Source organism: Gobius niger (genome assembly GCF_951799975.1).
Source record: "Gobius niger genome assembly, chromosome: 22".
Classification (NCBI taxonomy): Eukaryota; Metazoa; Chordata; class Actinopteri; order Gobiiformes; family Gobiidae; genus Gobius; species Gobius niger.
In genome coordinates, this window is record NC_136873.1 from 10,478,093 (window position 1) to 10,495,076 (window position 16,984).

The 16,984-nt window shown below is 34.8% G+C and overlaps 1 protein-coding gene across 1 annotated transcript in view; it reads right to left on the minus strand.

The window, feature by feature from the left end:
• Positions 1 to 2,485: 2,485 nt before the first annotated feature.
• The window catches only part of aldh1l2 (aldehyde dehydrogenase 1 family, member L2), a 35,015-nt gene continuing 20,516 nt past the window's right edge, over positions 2,486 to 16,984 (minus strand). The window contains 14 exon segments of the mRNA XM_079581324.1: positions 2,486 to 2,659; positions 4,097 to 4,296; positions 4,369 to 4,474; positions 7,042 to 7,207; positions 7,286 to 7,384; positions 8,562 to 8,661; positions 8,739 to 8,832; positions 10,370 to 10,457; positions 10,534 to 10,639; positions 10,716 to 10,786; positions 11,933 to 12,083; positions 12,920 to 13,047; positions 14,906 to 15,025; positions 16,727 to 16,874. Of these exon segments, the coding sequence (XP_079437450.1) occupies positions 2,604 to 2,659; positions 4,097 to 4,296; positions 4,369 to 4,474; positions 7,042 to 7,207; positions 7,286 to 7,384; positions 8,562 to 8,661; positions 8,739 to 8,832; positions 10,370 to 10,457; positions 10,534 to 10,639; positions 10,716 to 10,786; positions 11,933 to 12,083; positions 12,920 to 13,047; positions 14,906 to 15,025; positions 16,727 to 16,874 (1,633 nt within the window). The 3' untranslated portion in view covers positions 2,486 to 2,603.

Consider the following 16,984-nt stretch of genomic DNA (forward strand, 5'->3'; position numbering starts at 1 on the left):
CTGTACCTGCGCTCAGCCTGTCTGCATTGCTGCCTCAGGGCTCGGGTGGTTTCATTGAGCCACGGGTCTGGCTTGATTTTAGTAGATTTGCACCTAAATGGTGCAATACTGTCCAAGATGGCAGTGCAGGTGGAGTGGAAGGAGGAAACAGCATCATCTGGGCAGACAGGGGAAGCCACAACTGTCTCTGTGTACAGAGCAGAGGTCTTAAAGGCAGTGGCGAACTGAGCAGGGGTGGAGGAGGAAATGATGCGGCGGCGGGAGGGTGCAGTGAGGGGGTTGGATGCAGAACGGGGTGCCGAGAAATTAAAAAGAATTGGGAAAGAATTGGTTAGCAGAAAATGGCTAAAAAGAGATGCCGTCTGTATCTATAACATGTAAACATTCACAGACTTTTTCCTCTCACCGTCCTCACATGTAAAAGAACAGAATCACAGTCAGCTCTGAGTCACATTTTATTGACTGAAACGGCCCTTCTTTTCCACACGTTATTTTTTTTTCTTGTTTATACATTTGCTACAAACTCATTCAGTCGTCTGTGTTTCCACCTTTGAAAATGAGCGTTTTTAAATGAGCGTTTCAACTACTTTATGTACTTGTCCAAAAATACAAAATACAGTTCATTTACAAAGATCTGAAAGAACTTATCGTGGGATTTATCACAAAATCATAAAATGCTACGAATAAAATACTAAATAATCACATTTATAAAATCAAACTTTTCCAGGGAGGTTTTTCTCATCTTAAAATGAAACATGTCTGATAAACTTAAGTGCTAATTTAGGGGATTTTCTCACATAAATACGTTGGATTTTCAGTAAGACTTCAGTGAAAACATTTAAAATACTGATGATGACCATTGACCTTTGACCTCTTACCACCCGCCTGAACTGAATGCATTCTGTCCTGTTTGGCCATTATGTAGGTAACAGCAGATCTTTTTCCTCGCGTTGTTGCTGTGTTGTGTCACCTTTTGTATGTTTTATTTTTTGTTCTATTTTGTTGAATTTTTGTTGAATTTTTGTTGAATTTTTGTCAATTTTTTGTTGAATTTTTGTCAATTTTTGTTGAATTTTTGTTGAATTTTTGTTGAATTTTTGTCACTTTTTTGTTAAATTTTTGTTGAATTTTTGTCACTTTTTTGTCACTTTTTGCTGGATTTTTGTCAATTTTTTCCTGGATTTTTGTCACTTTTTTTCTGGATTTTTGTCAATTTTTTCCTGGATTTTTGTCACTTTTTTCCTGGATTTTTGTCACTTTTTTCCTGGATTTTTGTCACTTTTTTCCTGAATTTTTGTCACTTTTTTCCTGAATTTTTGTCACTTTTTTGTCACTTTTTTCCTGGATTTTTGTCACTTTTTTGTTGAATTTTTGTCACTTTTTTACTGGATTTTTGTCCCTTTTTTGCCGGATTTTTGTCACTTTTTTCCAGGAGTTTTGTCACTTTTTTCCTGGATTTTTGTTAATTTTTTCCTGGATTTTTGTCTTTTTTTGCTGGATTTTTGTAACTTTTTTCCTGGATTTTTGTCAATTTTTTCCTGGATTTTTGTCACTTTCTTCCTGAATTTTTGTCTTTTTTTGCTGGATTTTTGTCACTTTTTTCCTGGATTTTTGTCAATTTTTTCCTGGATTTTTGTCACTTTTTTACTGGATTTTTGTCACTTTTTTACTGGATTTTTGTCACTTTTTTCCTGGATTTTTGTCACTTTTTTTCTGGATTTTTGTCCCTTTTTCCTGGATTTTTGTCCCTTTTTTCCTGGATTTTTATCACTTTTTGGTTGAATTTTTGTCACATTTTTGTTGAATTTTTGTCACTTTTTTACTGGATTTTTGTCACTTTTTTGCTGGATTTTTGTCCCTTTTTTGCTGGATTTTTGTCACATTTTTGTTAATTTTTTGTCACATTTTTGTTGAATTTTTGTCACTTTTTTACTGGATTTTTGTCAATTTTTTCCTGGATTTTTGTCACTTTTTTCCTGGATTTTTGTCAATTTTTTCCTGGATTTTTGCCACTTTTTTCCTGGATTTTTGTTACTTTTTTGCTGGATTTTTGTCACTTTTTTCCTGGATTTTTGTCACTTTTTTGCTGGATTTTTGACACTTTTTTTCAATTTACATCCTCATTTTCTCGTTTTTTGTCTCCATTTTGAAGAAGCTTTTAGATTTGGAGAACAGGTAAAACATGTTCAGGTGGGAGTTAAGAGGTTAAGTGAACATGGACACTTAATGAGTAAAAACATGCTGCCACACCTGCAGCGCCGCCTGTGGCCTCTAGGGGGAGGAGTTCCATAGTTCTGCTTTAATATGTCATTTTTAATAAAGTCAATGGGAAAAATGGAGATGAGCTTTTTACCGTAATTAAACGTAACGAATCGAGCCTTGAATTAAAACGAGCTGCTTTAAAACGACAGCGACAAAGGAATGCGTAACCGCGGCGACTTCGATGGGATGTTCCCGAATCCCCCGCGGCGCAGACACTTCCTTTGGTCCGGCTCAGAGCCTCCGGGCAAAATGGCGGATGCGCTCTGGTATAAAAGTCCCCGGTCCGGATGAAGGCGTGGCTCCTGTGTAAAAGTCCCACAGTCTGTCAGAGTCTTTTGGCCTCAGTACTCCACCGTCACCGCTTTGGTCTTCAGGTATTCTGACAGAGCGTCCTCTCCTGGACACACACACACATGACACCCGTGAAGTGACACATTTAACACAATTGTATTTAAGGTTTGGCTGGTTTTGTGGTTCATGGTTTCACTTCCTTATTGGAAACTGACAGGAAGTGTGACGTCACGACTTCTGGGGTTAATAATTTAAGAAAACATTAAAAACTCTTAAAAACAACAAAGAGGTGACAAAAACGTGACAAAAATGTGACAAAAATGTGACAAAAATTCAATAAAAAAGTGACAAAAATTCAACAAAAAAGTCAAAAAAATTCGACAAAAATGTGACAAAAATTCAACAAAAAAGTGACAAAAATTCAACAAAAATTGACAAAAATTAAACAAAAATTAAACAAAAAAATGACAAAAATTCAACAAAAATGTGACAAAAATGTGACAAAAAATCAACAAAAATGTGACAAAAATGTGACAAAAATTCGACAAAAATGTGACAAAAATTCTACAAAAAAGTGACAAAAATTCAACAAAAATTCAACCAAAAAGTGACAAAAATTCTACAAAAATGTGACAAAAATTCAACAAAAATGCAACAAAAAAGTGACAAAAATTCAACAAAAATGCGACAAAAATGTGACAAAAATTCAGTAAAAATGTGACAAAAATTCAGTAAAAATGTGACAAAAATGTGACAAAAATTCAGTAAAAATGTGACAAAAATGTGACAAAAATTCAACAAAAATGTGACAAATATTCAACAAAAAAGTGACAAAAATTCAACAAAAATTCAACAAAAATTCAACAAAAAAGTGACAAAAATTCAACAAAAATTCAACAAAAAAGTGACAAAAATTCAACAAAAATTCCAAAAAAAAGTGACAAAAATGTGACAAAAATTTGACAAAAATTGACGAAAAATCAATAAAAATGTGACAAAAACGTGACAAAAAATGTGACAAAAATTCAACAAAAATTGACAAAAATTCAACAAAAAAATGACAAAAATTCAACAAAAAAATGACAAAAATTCAACAAAAAAATGACAAAAGTTCAACAAAAAAATTACAAAAATTCAACAAAAAAGTGACAAAAGTTTAACAAAAATTGACAAAAAAAATGTGACAAAAAATGACAAAAAAGGACAAATAATTGATTTTTAAAAAAATGACAAAAAAGTTACAAAATGAATTGAACACCCAAAATAAAAAAAGATGGAAAAACTCTGATGACGTGAGGAAAAAAATCCATTTATATGAATTTTGTAGATCTTAACTTTCAAATGCCTCCAAGATTTGGGTAAAGCTGAACTGTAGACAATGCTCTCGGTTCAGGCGGGAGTTTAGAGTTTTAGAATATCATCATAGTCAAAGTGGACCCAAAAAAATCTACTTCTTTCTCACAGTACATACAACATTACTTTTACAAATAGAACATCGTAAGTGCAGGTAAAGAGTAAGAAATAAAAGTCCGCTCTCACTGACCCAGGTCTTTCCCGAAGCCCGACTGCTTGAATCCCCCGAACGGCGACGCCACGTCCGTTTTGTTGTAGGTGTTGACGAACACGGTTCCCGCCTCCAGCCGCTCGCTCACGTACATGGCCTTGTTGATGTCCCGGGTGAAGACGCCGGACGCCAGACCGTACTCCGTGTCGTTGGCCCGGTGCAGCACGCCGTCCACGTCTCTGCGGGACAAACACCACACGTGTAAGCGCCGCCTTTCGTGCTACACGTGGATACCAAACCCTGCTCCGTACCCGTCTTTGAACTTGGACACCACCATGACGGGGCCGAACGACTCCTCGATGGCGATGAACATGTGATCCTCCACGTCCGTGAACACCGTGGGCTCCATGAAGAAACCTGCGGGAGGAGGAGGGGGGGTCAGTTTCAGCAGAATTCTGTTAATACTAACTCTCTTCCATTGGTTCTCAATGGTGAATGTGGGTGCAGTTCACTTTTTGGCCACCAGCGTCAAATTGGGGGCGCTGTTTCACTCCTTTCATAAAGTTAAACCACCCGCCTAAACCAAATGCATTCTGACTTCTTTGGCCATTATATAGGCCTGTGTAGCACCTCATTTGAAAGCTAAGACCCACAAAACTGACCTTTTTCCTCGCGTTGTTGCTGTGGTGTGTCACCTTTTTTATGTATTTTTTTTTTTATTATTTTTGTGACATTTTTTCAATTTTTTGTTGAATTTTTGTCTTTTTTCATTGTGTTTTTATCACATTTTTGTTGAATTTTTGTTGAATTTTTGTCACATTTTTTTGTCGCGTTTTTGTCATTTTTTCGTAATTTTTTATTGTGTTTTTGTTGAATTTTTGTTGAAATTTTGTCTTTTTTTTGTTGAATTTTTGTCATTTTTTATTGTGTTTTTGTCTAATTTTTGTCTAATTTTTGTCTAATTTTTGTCGAATTTTTGTAGAATTTTTTTCATTTTTTTCACATTTTTGTCACATTTTTGTCACATTTTTGTTGAATTTTTTTCATTTTTTATTGTGTTTTTGTCTAATTTTTGTCTAATTTTTGTAGAATTTTTGTAGAATTTTTGTAGAATTTTTTTCATTTTTTTTCACATTTTTGTCACATTTTTGTTGAATTTTTGTTGAAATTTTGTCTTTTTTTTGTAGAATTTTTGTCATTTTTTATTGTGTTTTTGTCTAATTTTTGTCTAATTTTTGTAGAATTTTTGTAGAATTTTTGTAGAATTTTTTTCATTTTTTTTCACATTTTTGTCACATTTTTGTTGAATTTTTGTTGAAATTTTGTCTTTTTTTTGTAGAATTTTTGTCATTTTTTATTGGGTTTTTGTCGAATTTTTGTCGAATTTTTGTCATTTTTGTTGCGTTTTGTCACATTTTTGTTGAGTTTTTGTCACATTTTTGTTGCGTTTACATCCTTGTTTTCTTCTCATTTTTTTGTGGCTGTTTTGCTTTTTTCCCAAGAAGCTTTTTGATTAGGGTAAAGCTGAACTGGAGAAAATGTGCCGGTTCAGGTTGGTGTTTATCAATCACAGAGCTTTGTAGCATCAACTTTCACAGTTTTCCAACTTTTATTGCAAAGGTCGTTGACGTCAACAACAGCATATGTTAAAAACTGACTTAAAAAAGAACTGATGCTGAACTGACACTTTCAAAATAATCTAATGTGGCATTTTCTTTGAGTGAACGAATGAGGTAAAGTTACTGTAGGTGCTGTAGATGCAATTGCTGATTTTGGTTTCATTTTGGCCTCGGAGACTAAAAGTTTGGGCCCCCTGGTTTACTGTGAAAGGCGCTGGGTTTGGATGGAGCAAAACTATCGTGATGTTTGGATTCAGCATCAAAAACATTAGTTGTTATTATGATGTTATTGTTTGTGTGGGAGGCCTTACAGCTGTTTTAACCCCTTAACTCCCGCCTGAACCGAGCACATTTTCTCCAGTTTGGCTTTACCCCAATCCAAAAGCTTCAGGAAAAAAGGTGAGAAAATAGTGACAAAACTGAGACGAAAACAATGACGGAAATGTGACAAAAAAGTGAGAAAAAATTGATGAAAAAGTGGCAAAAATGTCACAAGAAATTGACAAAAATGTAGCAAAAAAATGACCAAAATTTGATGCAAACATGGGACAAAAATGTGACAGAAAAATGATAAAAAATTGATTAAAAAAATTGACCAAAAAAATGACAAAAATGTAATAAAAATTGACGAAAAACATCATAAAAATGTTACAAAAAATGATAAAAATTTGATAAAAAATTGACAAAAAATGACAAAAATGTGACAAAAAAATGATAAAAATTTAATAAAAATTGATGAAAAAAATCATAAAAATGTGACAGAAAAATGACAATAATGTGACAAAAAATGATAAAAAATTGATTAAAAAATGACAAAAAAAATGACAAAAATGTGATAAAAATTTAATAAAAATGTAATAAAAATGGACGAAAAAAAATCATAAAAATGTGACAAAAAATGATAAAAATTTGATAACAAATGGACAAAAATGTGACAAAAAATGACAAAAAAAATACAAAAATGTGATAAAAATTGATGAAAAAAATCATAAAAATGTGACAAAAATGTGATAAAAAACTGATAAAAAATTGACAAAAAAATGATAAAAAAAATGACAAAAAAGTTACAAAAATGAGTTAAACACCCAACAAAAAAAATGATGGAAAACAAATGTGATAACGTGAGGAAACAGATCTTCTCGGTTCAGGCGGGAGTTAAAGGTTAACTTACAGATGTTTATCTATTTGAAAATAACTTAATTTCACTGTGATTGTGATTAATGTAAAACACATAGGAAAGTTCTTCACTCTCTCCTCCAAACACTGCACTAGGATTCTCCTGCACTTCCCCACCAGAGGGCGCCCTTCCCCCACTCTCGCAGTGACAACGGCTGAACTAAAGTGTGAGTGTGAGTTCTCTCTCACCGGGCCGGTCCACCTGCCGGCCGCCGCACACCAGCGTGGCGCCCTCCTTCAGCCCCACATCGCAGTACTCCAGCAGCTTGTCCAGGTGGGCCTTGTGGTTCTGCGGCCCGTGGTCCGTGGAGCGGTCCAGCGGGTCGCCGATCTTCATCTTCTTTATCTCCTCCACCTGCAAAAAGCAAAGCACAAGAGTTCCTCCCGCACTTCCTGTATCGCTGATGTTTCGTGAGGCTCCGCCCACACTCACCACGCGGCGGATGTACTCGTCGTGGATGGACTCCTCCACGAACAGACGTCCCGCGGCGATGCAGTTCTCCCCTTTGTTGAAGAACACGGAGCTCATGCCCTAAAAACAGCACGCTTGATCATTTACTACACAGAGACAGGTGGAACTGCCCATATATGGTCACGGTAGGGCTGGGTATAGACACAGACGCATCTCTTCATAGAAGGGGGCGTGGCCTCGCCAAGGGGGAAAATAGAATACTTTGGGAAACACATTTTTCACTCTTTTTAGTCATTTTCTGGTGAAATATCAACTTATTTATCACATAAATAAAGTCAAGTGTAAATCTGGTCCATATGGATATTTTCTCACAGCAGATTGTTCAGTAGAAGCGAAAAAACGGCAGTTGTAGCTAGCACTAGCTAACCGTTAGCATTAGCCCGATGTAGCATCATGTTAGCATTCTCCGTTATTTATGTAGTTATGGGCTGTTGAACCACTTTGCTCCTCCCCATGTCTTTGTATCTTTATTTAGTAGAAACTATTTTCATAATTCAGCGTTTGTTAAAGTAGTTTTTGAATAATTTGAGAAAATGTACATTTTTTCAAAGTTGTTTTCCCCCTTAACTGTTCTTAAAAATGACCATATATTGGCGATTCCAGAGCTGCCGTCTGTATCTATACTGTAGTATTTGTCATATAGAACCAGAAAGCACATTAATAATGTTCCTTTTCCTCCCATTTAATTTATTTCTGCGTTTGTATCACGTGTTTGAGGTGAAACAACAAAGAAACTTACTTTAACGACAAGACAAGTTTTTCTCATTTCCCACATTTTTACAACTTTTTTTGCGTTTTTTTCCGAAATGTTGGATTTTTTTTATTGTTTTCACAATTTTGCCCCAAATTTCCCCATTTTTTTTCCAAAGTTTTTCTTATTTTCCCCCCATTTTTTACCATTTTTTTTCAGTTTTCCCCCTAAATTTCCCCATTTTTTTCCACTTTTTTGTCCCAATTTTTCCTAAAATCTTATTTTTTATTTTTTTCCCCAAATTTGCCCTGTTTTTTTTTTTTTTTTTTTCAGTTTTTCCCAATTTCTTCCCCCTTTTTTCAATTATTTTTTTTAAAGAAGTTTTAAAAAAGTTAGTAAAAAAAGTATTTTCCTCCCCCGACATGTTCCAGCAACATCCTAACATACAAACTGCAGTTACTCGTATGACCTGAGGTGGCAGTAGCGAGCACAAAAACGACCAACTTGCATCTAGTCCCGTTAAATGATGAAGATAAACAGCCTCACCATTCGAACGGCTTTGTCCATGTCGCAGTCGTGGAAGATGATGAGCGGAGACTTCCCCCCGAGCTCCAGGGAGACCTTCTTCAGGTTACTCAGAGCGCAGCTGCAAGAACACTCAGTTACCACACGGGGGCACTCTCTGCTTTAATAAACCCCCCCCCACCCAGGGACGAGCCGCACCTCTTCATGATCTGTTTGCCGATGGGCGTGGAGCCGGTGAAGCCCAGTTTGCGGATGTCCGGGTGATCGGAGAGTCTCTGCCCCACCATCCCGCCTGGGGAGGGACACACAGACGGGCTCAGTGAGGACATGGCCACCAGGGGGAGCTGTTTCCCCAATGATTATCATTGACAGGGATTAACCTCTTATCACCCGCCTAAACCAAATGCATTCTGTCCTCTTTGGGTGTTATATAGGTCTGTGTAACAGCTCATTTGAAAGCTAAGACCCACAAAACTGATCTTTTTCCTCACGTTGTTACTGTGTTGAGTCACCTTTTGTATGTTTTTTTTATTTTTATTTTGGTCACATTTTTGTTGAATTTTTGTCATTTTTTTGTTGAGTTTTTGTCACATTTTTTTAAATTTTTGTTTAATTTTTGTTTATTTATTTTTTATTTTTGTTTAATTTTTGTTTAATTTTTCTTGAATTTTGGTCACATTTTTCTTGAATTTTTGTAATTTTTTGTTGAGTTTTTGTCACATTTTTGTTAACTTTTTGTCACATTTTGGTTGAGTTTTTGTAATTTTTTTGTTGAATTTTTGTTGAATTTTTGTCACATTTTTGTCATTTTTTTCTTGATTTTTTGTTGAATTTTTGTTGAATTTTGTTGAATTTTTGTCACATTTTTGTTGATTTTTTGTCATTTTTTTGTTGAGTTTTTGTCACTTTTTGGTTGAATTTTTGTTGAATTTTTGTTGAATTTTTGTTGAATTTTTGTTGAATTGTTGTCACATTTTTGTCATTTTTTGTCGAATTTTTTTTACATTTTGTCCCAAATTTACCCAAATTTTCCAACTTGTTTTCCCAAATTTTTCACATTTTTTTTTTACGTTTTATCTTTTCTTTAAAATTTTCCTTTTTTCCCCCCAATTTTTAACCATTTTGTTCACATTGTCTTCCTAAATTTTCCATATTCTTTTCCAACATTCTCACGTTTTTTCCCCAAAAATTCGTCTTTTTTAAATTTTCTTTTTTTTTTTTACATTTTGTCTCAAATGTACCCAAATTTTCCAACTTGTTTCCCCAAATTTTTCCCAGTTTTATTTTTGACGTTTTATTTTTTTTTTCAAAATTTTCCTTTTTTCCCCCCCAATTTTTAACCATTTTGTTCACATTGTCTTCCCAAATTTTCCATATTCTTTTCCAACATTCTCACATTTTTTCCCCAAAAAATTCACTATTTTTATTTTCAATTTTCAATTTTTCAACTTGTTTCCCCAAATTTTTCAGTTTTTTTTTTTTTTTTTAAATGTCCATATTTACCCCAAACTTTTTTTTTTTCATGTTTTGCTCCCACAAAATGTCAATGTTTTTCCAACTTTTTTCAGAATTAAAAAAAAAAATCTATTATTTTTTGTTCAGTTCTTTTTCCTTATTTTTTCCAAACTTGAGTTTCACTTGAATATAAAAAGTTAATATTTCTTTTCAGTTCCGGCTTTCGATACTTTTTTTTCCGGTACCAGACTGGTATCGTTTAACCAGCCCTAGTTCTGACACTGGGGCCAGATGTTTCAGATTCCCTACATGCCGCCACATTAACTCTCCTTTTGGTTTTCACCCAGAGGTTAAAGTGCCCAGATGTTGCTCACCGGATCCTGGTAAGATGTTGATGACTCCTTTGGGGATTCCAGCCTTCACGGAGAGCTCGGCGAACTTCAGCGCCGTCAGAGGAGTCACCTGGAGGAGACACACACTCAGGTAACGAAGCTCCGGGCGTGGTTTTAACCCGGCTGTGTGAGGAAGCTGCGTTTACCTGAGCCGGTTTGAGCACCAGGGTGTTCCCCGCCGCCAGGCACGCCGCGCTCTTCCAGGCCAGCATCATCAGAGGGTAGTTCCAGGGGATGACGATGGCGCAGACGCTGAAGACGCAAAACACAGGAGGGAGTTTAAAACCGAGCGAGTGTTTTTCAGAGCTTCAGTGAAACATCTTTTTACCCCAGAGGCTCCTTCCTGGTGAACGTGAGGTTACGGTTTGGTCGGGCCTGGTTGATGGGAATCGTCTTGCCCTGTGGAGATGATCGTTATTATTATTACAACAGGTACATGTGAATATATCTCTAGAAGTCATCTGGACCAGGTGAACCTCTTAACCTCCGCCTTAACCAAGTTTCTCCAGGTCAGATTTACCCAAATGTAAAAGGCCACAGTAACGCCTCAGACTCATCGAAACGGGTCTGTTTCCTTTGCGTGACACACTGTCGTCACCATTTTGACATTTCTTTTCATTGCTTTTTTGTCACATTTTTGTCACATTTTTGTCACATTTTGTAGATTTTTTTCTCAATTTGTTGTCACATTTTCATAACATTTTTGTAAATTTTCATCACATTATTGTACCTTTTTTGTCATATTTTTTTTAAGTTTTTTGTAAAATTTTCATCACATTTTCGTCACTTTTTTGTCACATTTTGTAGATTTTTTTGTCAATTTGTTGTCAAATTTTCATAACATTTTTGTATTTTTTCATCACATTTTCGTCTCTTTTTTGTCACATTTTAGTCAATTTTTGTCATTTTTTGTCCATTTTTTTTTTACATATTTTCATCTCATTTCCCTCATATTATTTTAACATTTTGTAACTTTTTTGTCTTTTTTTTTGGAATTTTTTGTACATTTTTCATCACATTTTTGTCACATTTTTGTCCATTTTTTTAAATTTGTTGTCACATTTTCATAACATTTTTAGTAAATTTGTTGTACATTTGTTGTCATTTTTTTTGTCAATTTTTGTCTTTTTTTTCATATTTTCATCACATTTTCGTCACTTTTTGTCAATTTTTTTTGGTCACATTTTCATAATTGTTTTGTAATTAATTTTTTTCATTTTTCTTCACCTTTTCGTCACAATTTTTCATCACATTTTTGTCACTTTTTTGTAATTTTTTTGGTCCATTTTTTGTCACATTTTCGTCACTTTTTTGTCACAATTTTTCGTCACATTTTTTCACAAAAAAATGACGAAAACGCAACCAAAAAGCAATAAAAAAGAATGTTAATAAAGTGATAACGTGAGGAAAAAGATCCTTCTACATGAGTTTTGTAGGTCTTAGCTTTCAAATGAGGCGTTACACATAGGCTGTCCCCTTTTAGAAGATGACCTGGAGAAAATGTGCTCGGTTATTAAACATGAGGTTTGGTGAAACGTCTCTGACCTGTATCTTGTCGCACCAGCCGGCGAAGTATCTGAAGGTCTGGATGGACATGCCCACGTGGGTCTTCAGGGCCAGGGTGTAGACGGCCCCGGAGTCCATGGCCTCGATGGTGGCCAGCTCCTCCTGGTGCTCCTCCATCAGGTCGGCCAGTCTGCGTTCAGAGGAGGCGCGTTATTTACATCGCTTAATCGCTCAAAAAGATCAAGGTTTTTTCTTCCCTTTTGGGACACTTCCACATTTCCCCCAAATTTGATTTAATTATTTTTCCCAATTCCCCACAGTGTTCACTTAACCCCTTATTTCCCCCCATTGATTTCATTTTTCAGATGTTTTTTTCCCCCCACAATTTTCTCCAATTGTTCCATACATTTACCCCCATTTTTGTGTTTTTTTTGCCCCATAATATTCTCCAAATAGGTACATTGTCTACGTGATTTTCCCCCAATATTCCAGAAAGTTTACATTTTTTTATTAAATTTTTTTTTGCCCAAAATTTACCCTTTTTTTACACATTTTATAAATTTTTATTTTAAATTTATTCCCAATTTTTTCCAGTATTTTCCCAAAGTATTCTATTTCATTTCCCATTTTTTTCATGTTATTCAAATTTTCTACTTTTTTTTTTAATTTTAAAATTTCCCCCCAAATTTTTTACCTGTTTTCCCCAATGTTGTACAAATTTTGTCCCAACATTTGTTTTAATTTTTTTCCACATTTTTTCAAATAGGATTTTTTTTCAATTTTTTAATTTAGTTTTTAATTTTTTCAATTTTGTTTTCCTCCAAATTTGTACTTGTTTTCTCCAATTTTTTACCCTTTTACATTTTTTCATTTTTTTTTTCAACTTTTTTCACAATTCTGACGACCAACAGCATCAAAACTTGAATATAAAGATCTTATATTTCTTTTTCGATCCCAGACTGGCCTGGTTTAGCGGTGCCAGCCCCAGGCCCTGGTAAACACTCTGAGTTCTCTGGCTGTTCTCACTTGTAGAGCAGGCTGCCTCGGTCTCTGGGGTTCATGCGGCCCCAGGGTCCGTCCTCGTACGCCTCTTTCGCAGCAGCCACAGCTCTGTCCACGTCCCCCACGGAGCAGTACGCCACTTTGCAGATCACCTACCACGCGGAAGAACACACCGGGTTATTATACGGGCGGTGACCTCTGGGTGACCTCTGGGTGACCTCTGGGTGACCTCTGGTACCTCACCAAAATGTGCTTGAAACTTTGAGAGGATATAAAAAACTGAAGGATTGATATTTTTCAAAACTGTTCTTTCATTTTGAAGGTCTGACTCTCCTCTGTTCATACATATAAAGATATTATAACTTTTCTATATTTTTAACCCCTTAATTGCCAACTTTCTGAGCCAAAGTCACTATAGTGCATGTTAAAAAAACAGAAAAAAATGAAATATCTTAACATTTTTTAAAGCAAAATTGGAAATTTCTGTTCTGGCTGATGTGGCCTGATGTTTGTGACATATGACCCGAAGGATTTGATTCTAAGTTGAAATTTGTTTATGTAGCGGCCATTTTAGTAAAAAACTCACGTTAATGTCCCTTCGAAACAAAAATGTGCTTGAAACTTTGAAAGGCTATAAAAAACTGAAGGATTGATATTTTTCAAAACTGTTTTTTGATTTTGAAGGTCTGACTCTCCTCTGTTCATACATATGAAAATATTATAACTTTGATATATTTTTAACCCCTTAATTGCCAACTTTCTGACCCAAAGTCACTATAGTACATGTTAAAAAACCACAAAAAATGAAATATCTTTTAATTTGCCAATCCAAAATGGGAAATTTGTGTTCTGGCTGTTGTGGCCTGATGTTTTTAAGTTGAAATTTGTTTATAAGCGGCCATTTTAGTAAAAAGAAAAACTGAAGAATTGATATTTTTCTCTTTTTTATTTTGAAGGTCAGACTCTCCTCTTTACATACATATAACACATTATATATTTTAAATTACAATATTTTTTATATGTACGGACAGAGGAGAGTTAGACCTTCAAAATAAAAGCAAAAGTTTTAATAAATATTGATCTTTTATTTTTTTATTGCGTACACACCCATTTTTGTGTCGAGGCTCCCACAATGGGAGATGTTTACTAAAATGGCCGCTACATAAACAAATTTCAACTTAGAAACAAATCCTTCGGGTCATGTGTCACAGACTAATTTTGCTTTAGAAAATGTTAGGATGTTTAATTTTTTGTGTTTTTTTAACATGCACTATAGTGACTTTGGGTCAGAAAGTTGGCAAAAAAAAACCTAACTCCCACCTGAACCGTGCACATTTTCTCCAGTTTGGCTTTACCCCAATCCAAAAGCTTCTGGAAAAAAGCAGTGAAAATAGCAACAAAACTGAGACGAAAACAATGATGGAAATGTGACAAAAAAGTGACGGAAAATTGATGAAAAAGTGGCAAAAATGTCACAAAAATGTCACAAGAAATTGACAAAATGTGACCAAAAAACGTGACAAAAATATGATGAAATTTGATAAAAAATTGACAAAAAAATGACAAAAATGTGATAAAAAATGGACGAAAAAATGACAAAAATTGACAAAAAATGGACAAAAAAATGACAAAAATGTGACAAAATGTGACAAAAATATGATAAAAAATTGATAAAAAATTGACACAAAATGACAAAAATGTGATAAAAAATTGACAAAAAATGACAAAAATGTGATGAAAAATTGACGAAAAAATCACAAAAATGTGACAAAAAATGACAAAGAAAATGACAAAAAAGTTACAAAAATGAGTTGAATACCCAACAAAAAAATGATTTAAGAGGTTAAGTGGTTAAAAATATATAAAAGTTATAATATTTTTATATGTATGAACAGAGGAGAGTCAGACCTTCAAAATAAAAAAAAAGTTTTGAAAAATATCAATCCTACAAGTATTTTTCCTCGGGTACAAACAGATACTTCATTGTGACTTCAGATTGTTCCCGCTCACCGATCCGTCCGTGGGGTTGACGGTGTTGTACGTCTTTCCGTCCTCGGCGTCGTGGAACTTCCCGTTGATGAAGCACTGGTGAGGCATCTTCACGCTCATGTTGTTCACCTCTTTGGTCACCTGGGAGATACGAAGCATCACGATGAGCAGGCGTCTGTACCGGACCGAAGCTACAGAGCGTTTTCATGCTTGGTTTGTTAAACTGCTGATACTGATAATGCCTGAACGATACTTTTTCCGATACCGATGCTAAAACATTTGTCGTCTAGAACCAGAAAGCAGATCGGTAACGTTTGGAAGATCTGCACATTTACAATATCGGGTTCAATGTCAAGAAATCTGAGAAAAATGGGGAATAATTTGGGAGAAATTGTGGCAAAATTAGGGATGAATTGTTCTTTTTTTTATTGGGGGGAATAGGGAGAAAATAGAGAAAATATTAGTAATTAAAAAACAGCAGTGTAGGAACTGATAACGTAATAACTCTGTTGTGCCAAAAACGTAAGAACGACTTACCGGCCGATAATGTAATAATTTTTATGTTTTTGGCCGGTTTGTAGATTACTGAACGAGCACCATCATATAAAAAAAAGTTAAAAATTGGGAAAAATGAAACAATAATTGGGGAAAATAGGGAAAATATTAGTTAAAAAAATTGGGTCAAAAAATTGGGAAAAATGAAAAAAAAAAAGGGGAAATAGGGAAAATATTAGTAGAAATTGAAAATGGGTCAAAAATTGGGAAAAATTAAAGAAAATTTGGTCAAAAAACTGGGAAAGTGAAACAAAAGAGAAAATAGGGAAAATATTAGTAAAAGAAATTGGGTAAAAAAAATTGGGAAAAATTACAAAAAAAATGGGTCAAAAAAATGGGAAAAAGGAAAGAAAATTGGGTCAAAAAATTGGGAAAATGAAAAAAAATGGGGTCAAAAATTGGGGAAAAATGAAAAAAACAAAAAGAAGGGGGGGGAAATAGGGAAATATTAGTAAAAAAAATTGGGTCAAAATTTGGAAAAAATGAAAAATAATTGGGTCAAAAAAAAAAATGGGGGGGGAATAGGGAAAATATTGGTGAAAGAAATTGGGTCAAAAAATTTGGAAAAATCAACAAAAAAAATTGGGTCAAAAAATTTGGAAAAATGAAAAACAAAAAGGGGAAATAGGGAAAATATTAGTAAAAATTGAAAATGGGTCAAAAATTGGGAAAAATGAAAGAAAATTTGGTCAAAAAATTGGGAAAGGGAAAAAAAAAGGGAAAATAGGGAAAATATTAGTAAAAGAAATTGGGTAAAAAAAATTGGGAAAATGACAAAAAATTGGGTCAAAAATTTTGGGAAAAAACAAAACAAAAAAGGGGGGGAAATAGGGAAATATTAGTAAAAAAAATGGGGTCAAAAAATGAAGGAAAAAAAAGGGGGGGGAATAGGGAAAATATTGGTGAAAGAAACTGGGTCAAAAATTGGGAAAATGAAAAAAAAGGGTCAAAAAATTGGGAAAATATTACTTTAAAGAAATAGTGTTAAAAAATTGGGAAAAATAAAATAAAATAGTGTCAAAAAATTGGGTAAAAAAGAAAAAAAAGGGGAAAATATTAGTTAAAAAAAATTGGGTCAAAAATAAGGGAAGAAAATTGGGGGGTGCTAATGATGTCCCTGGACCAACAGCATCAACACTTCAATTTAAAGATAGAAGTTCTTCCGGTTCCTGCTTCTGACACTTTCATTTTATCCGACACCGGTCGAGCCTTAGCTTTTCTACGACAGCGCCCTGGCATCATTTAACGGTGCCCAGTCCAACCAGCGAGGGGCACAAATACACTCACATAGTCCACGATGAACTCCTCCTCCTGGTCCTCTCCTCGCAGTTTCCTCACGAACATCTGGATGAAGTCCTGGAAGGTGGAGGCCATGTACACGTCCTCGCTCTGCAGCAGCACGGACGGGCATATCTGCTTCACCTCCTCCACCAGCCTGCACAGAGGAGGTTCTAATGAGTTCTACTTCATTTGATCGATCGCGATTACTGTGAGGACGAAGATTGCCATTTTACAATTCACGATGATCAAAATTAAGGAAGAAAA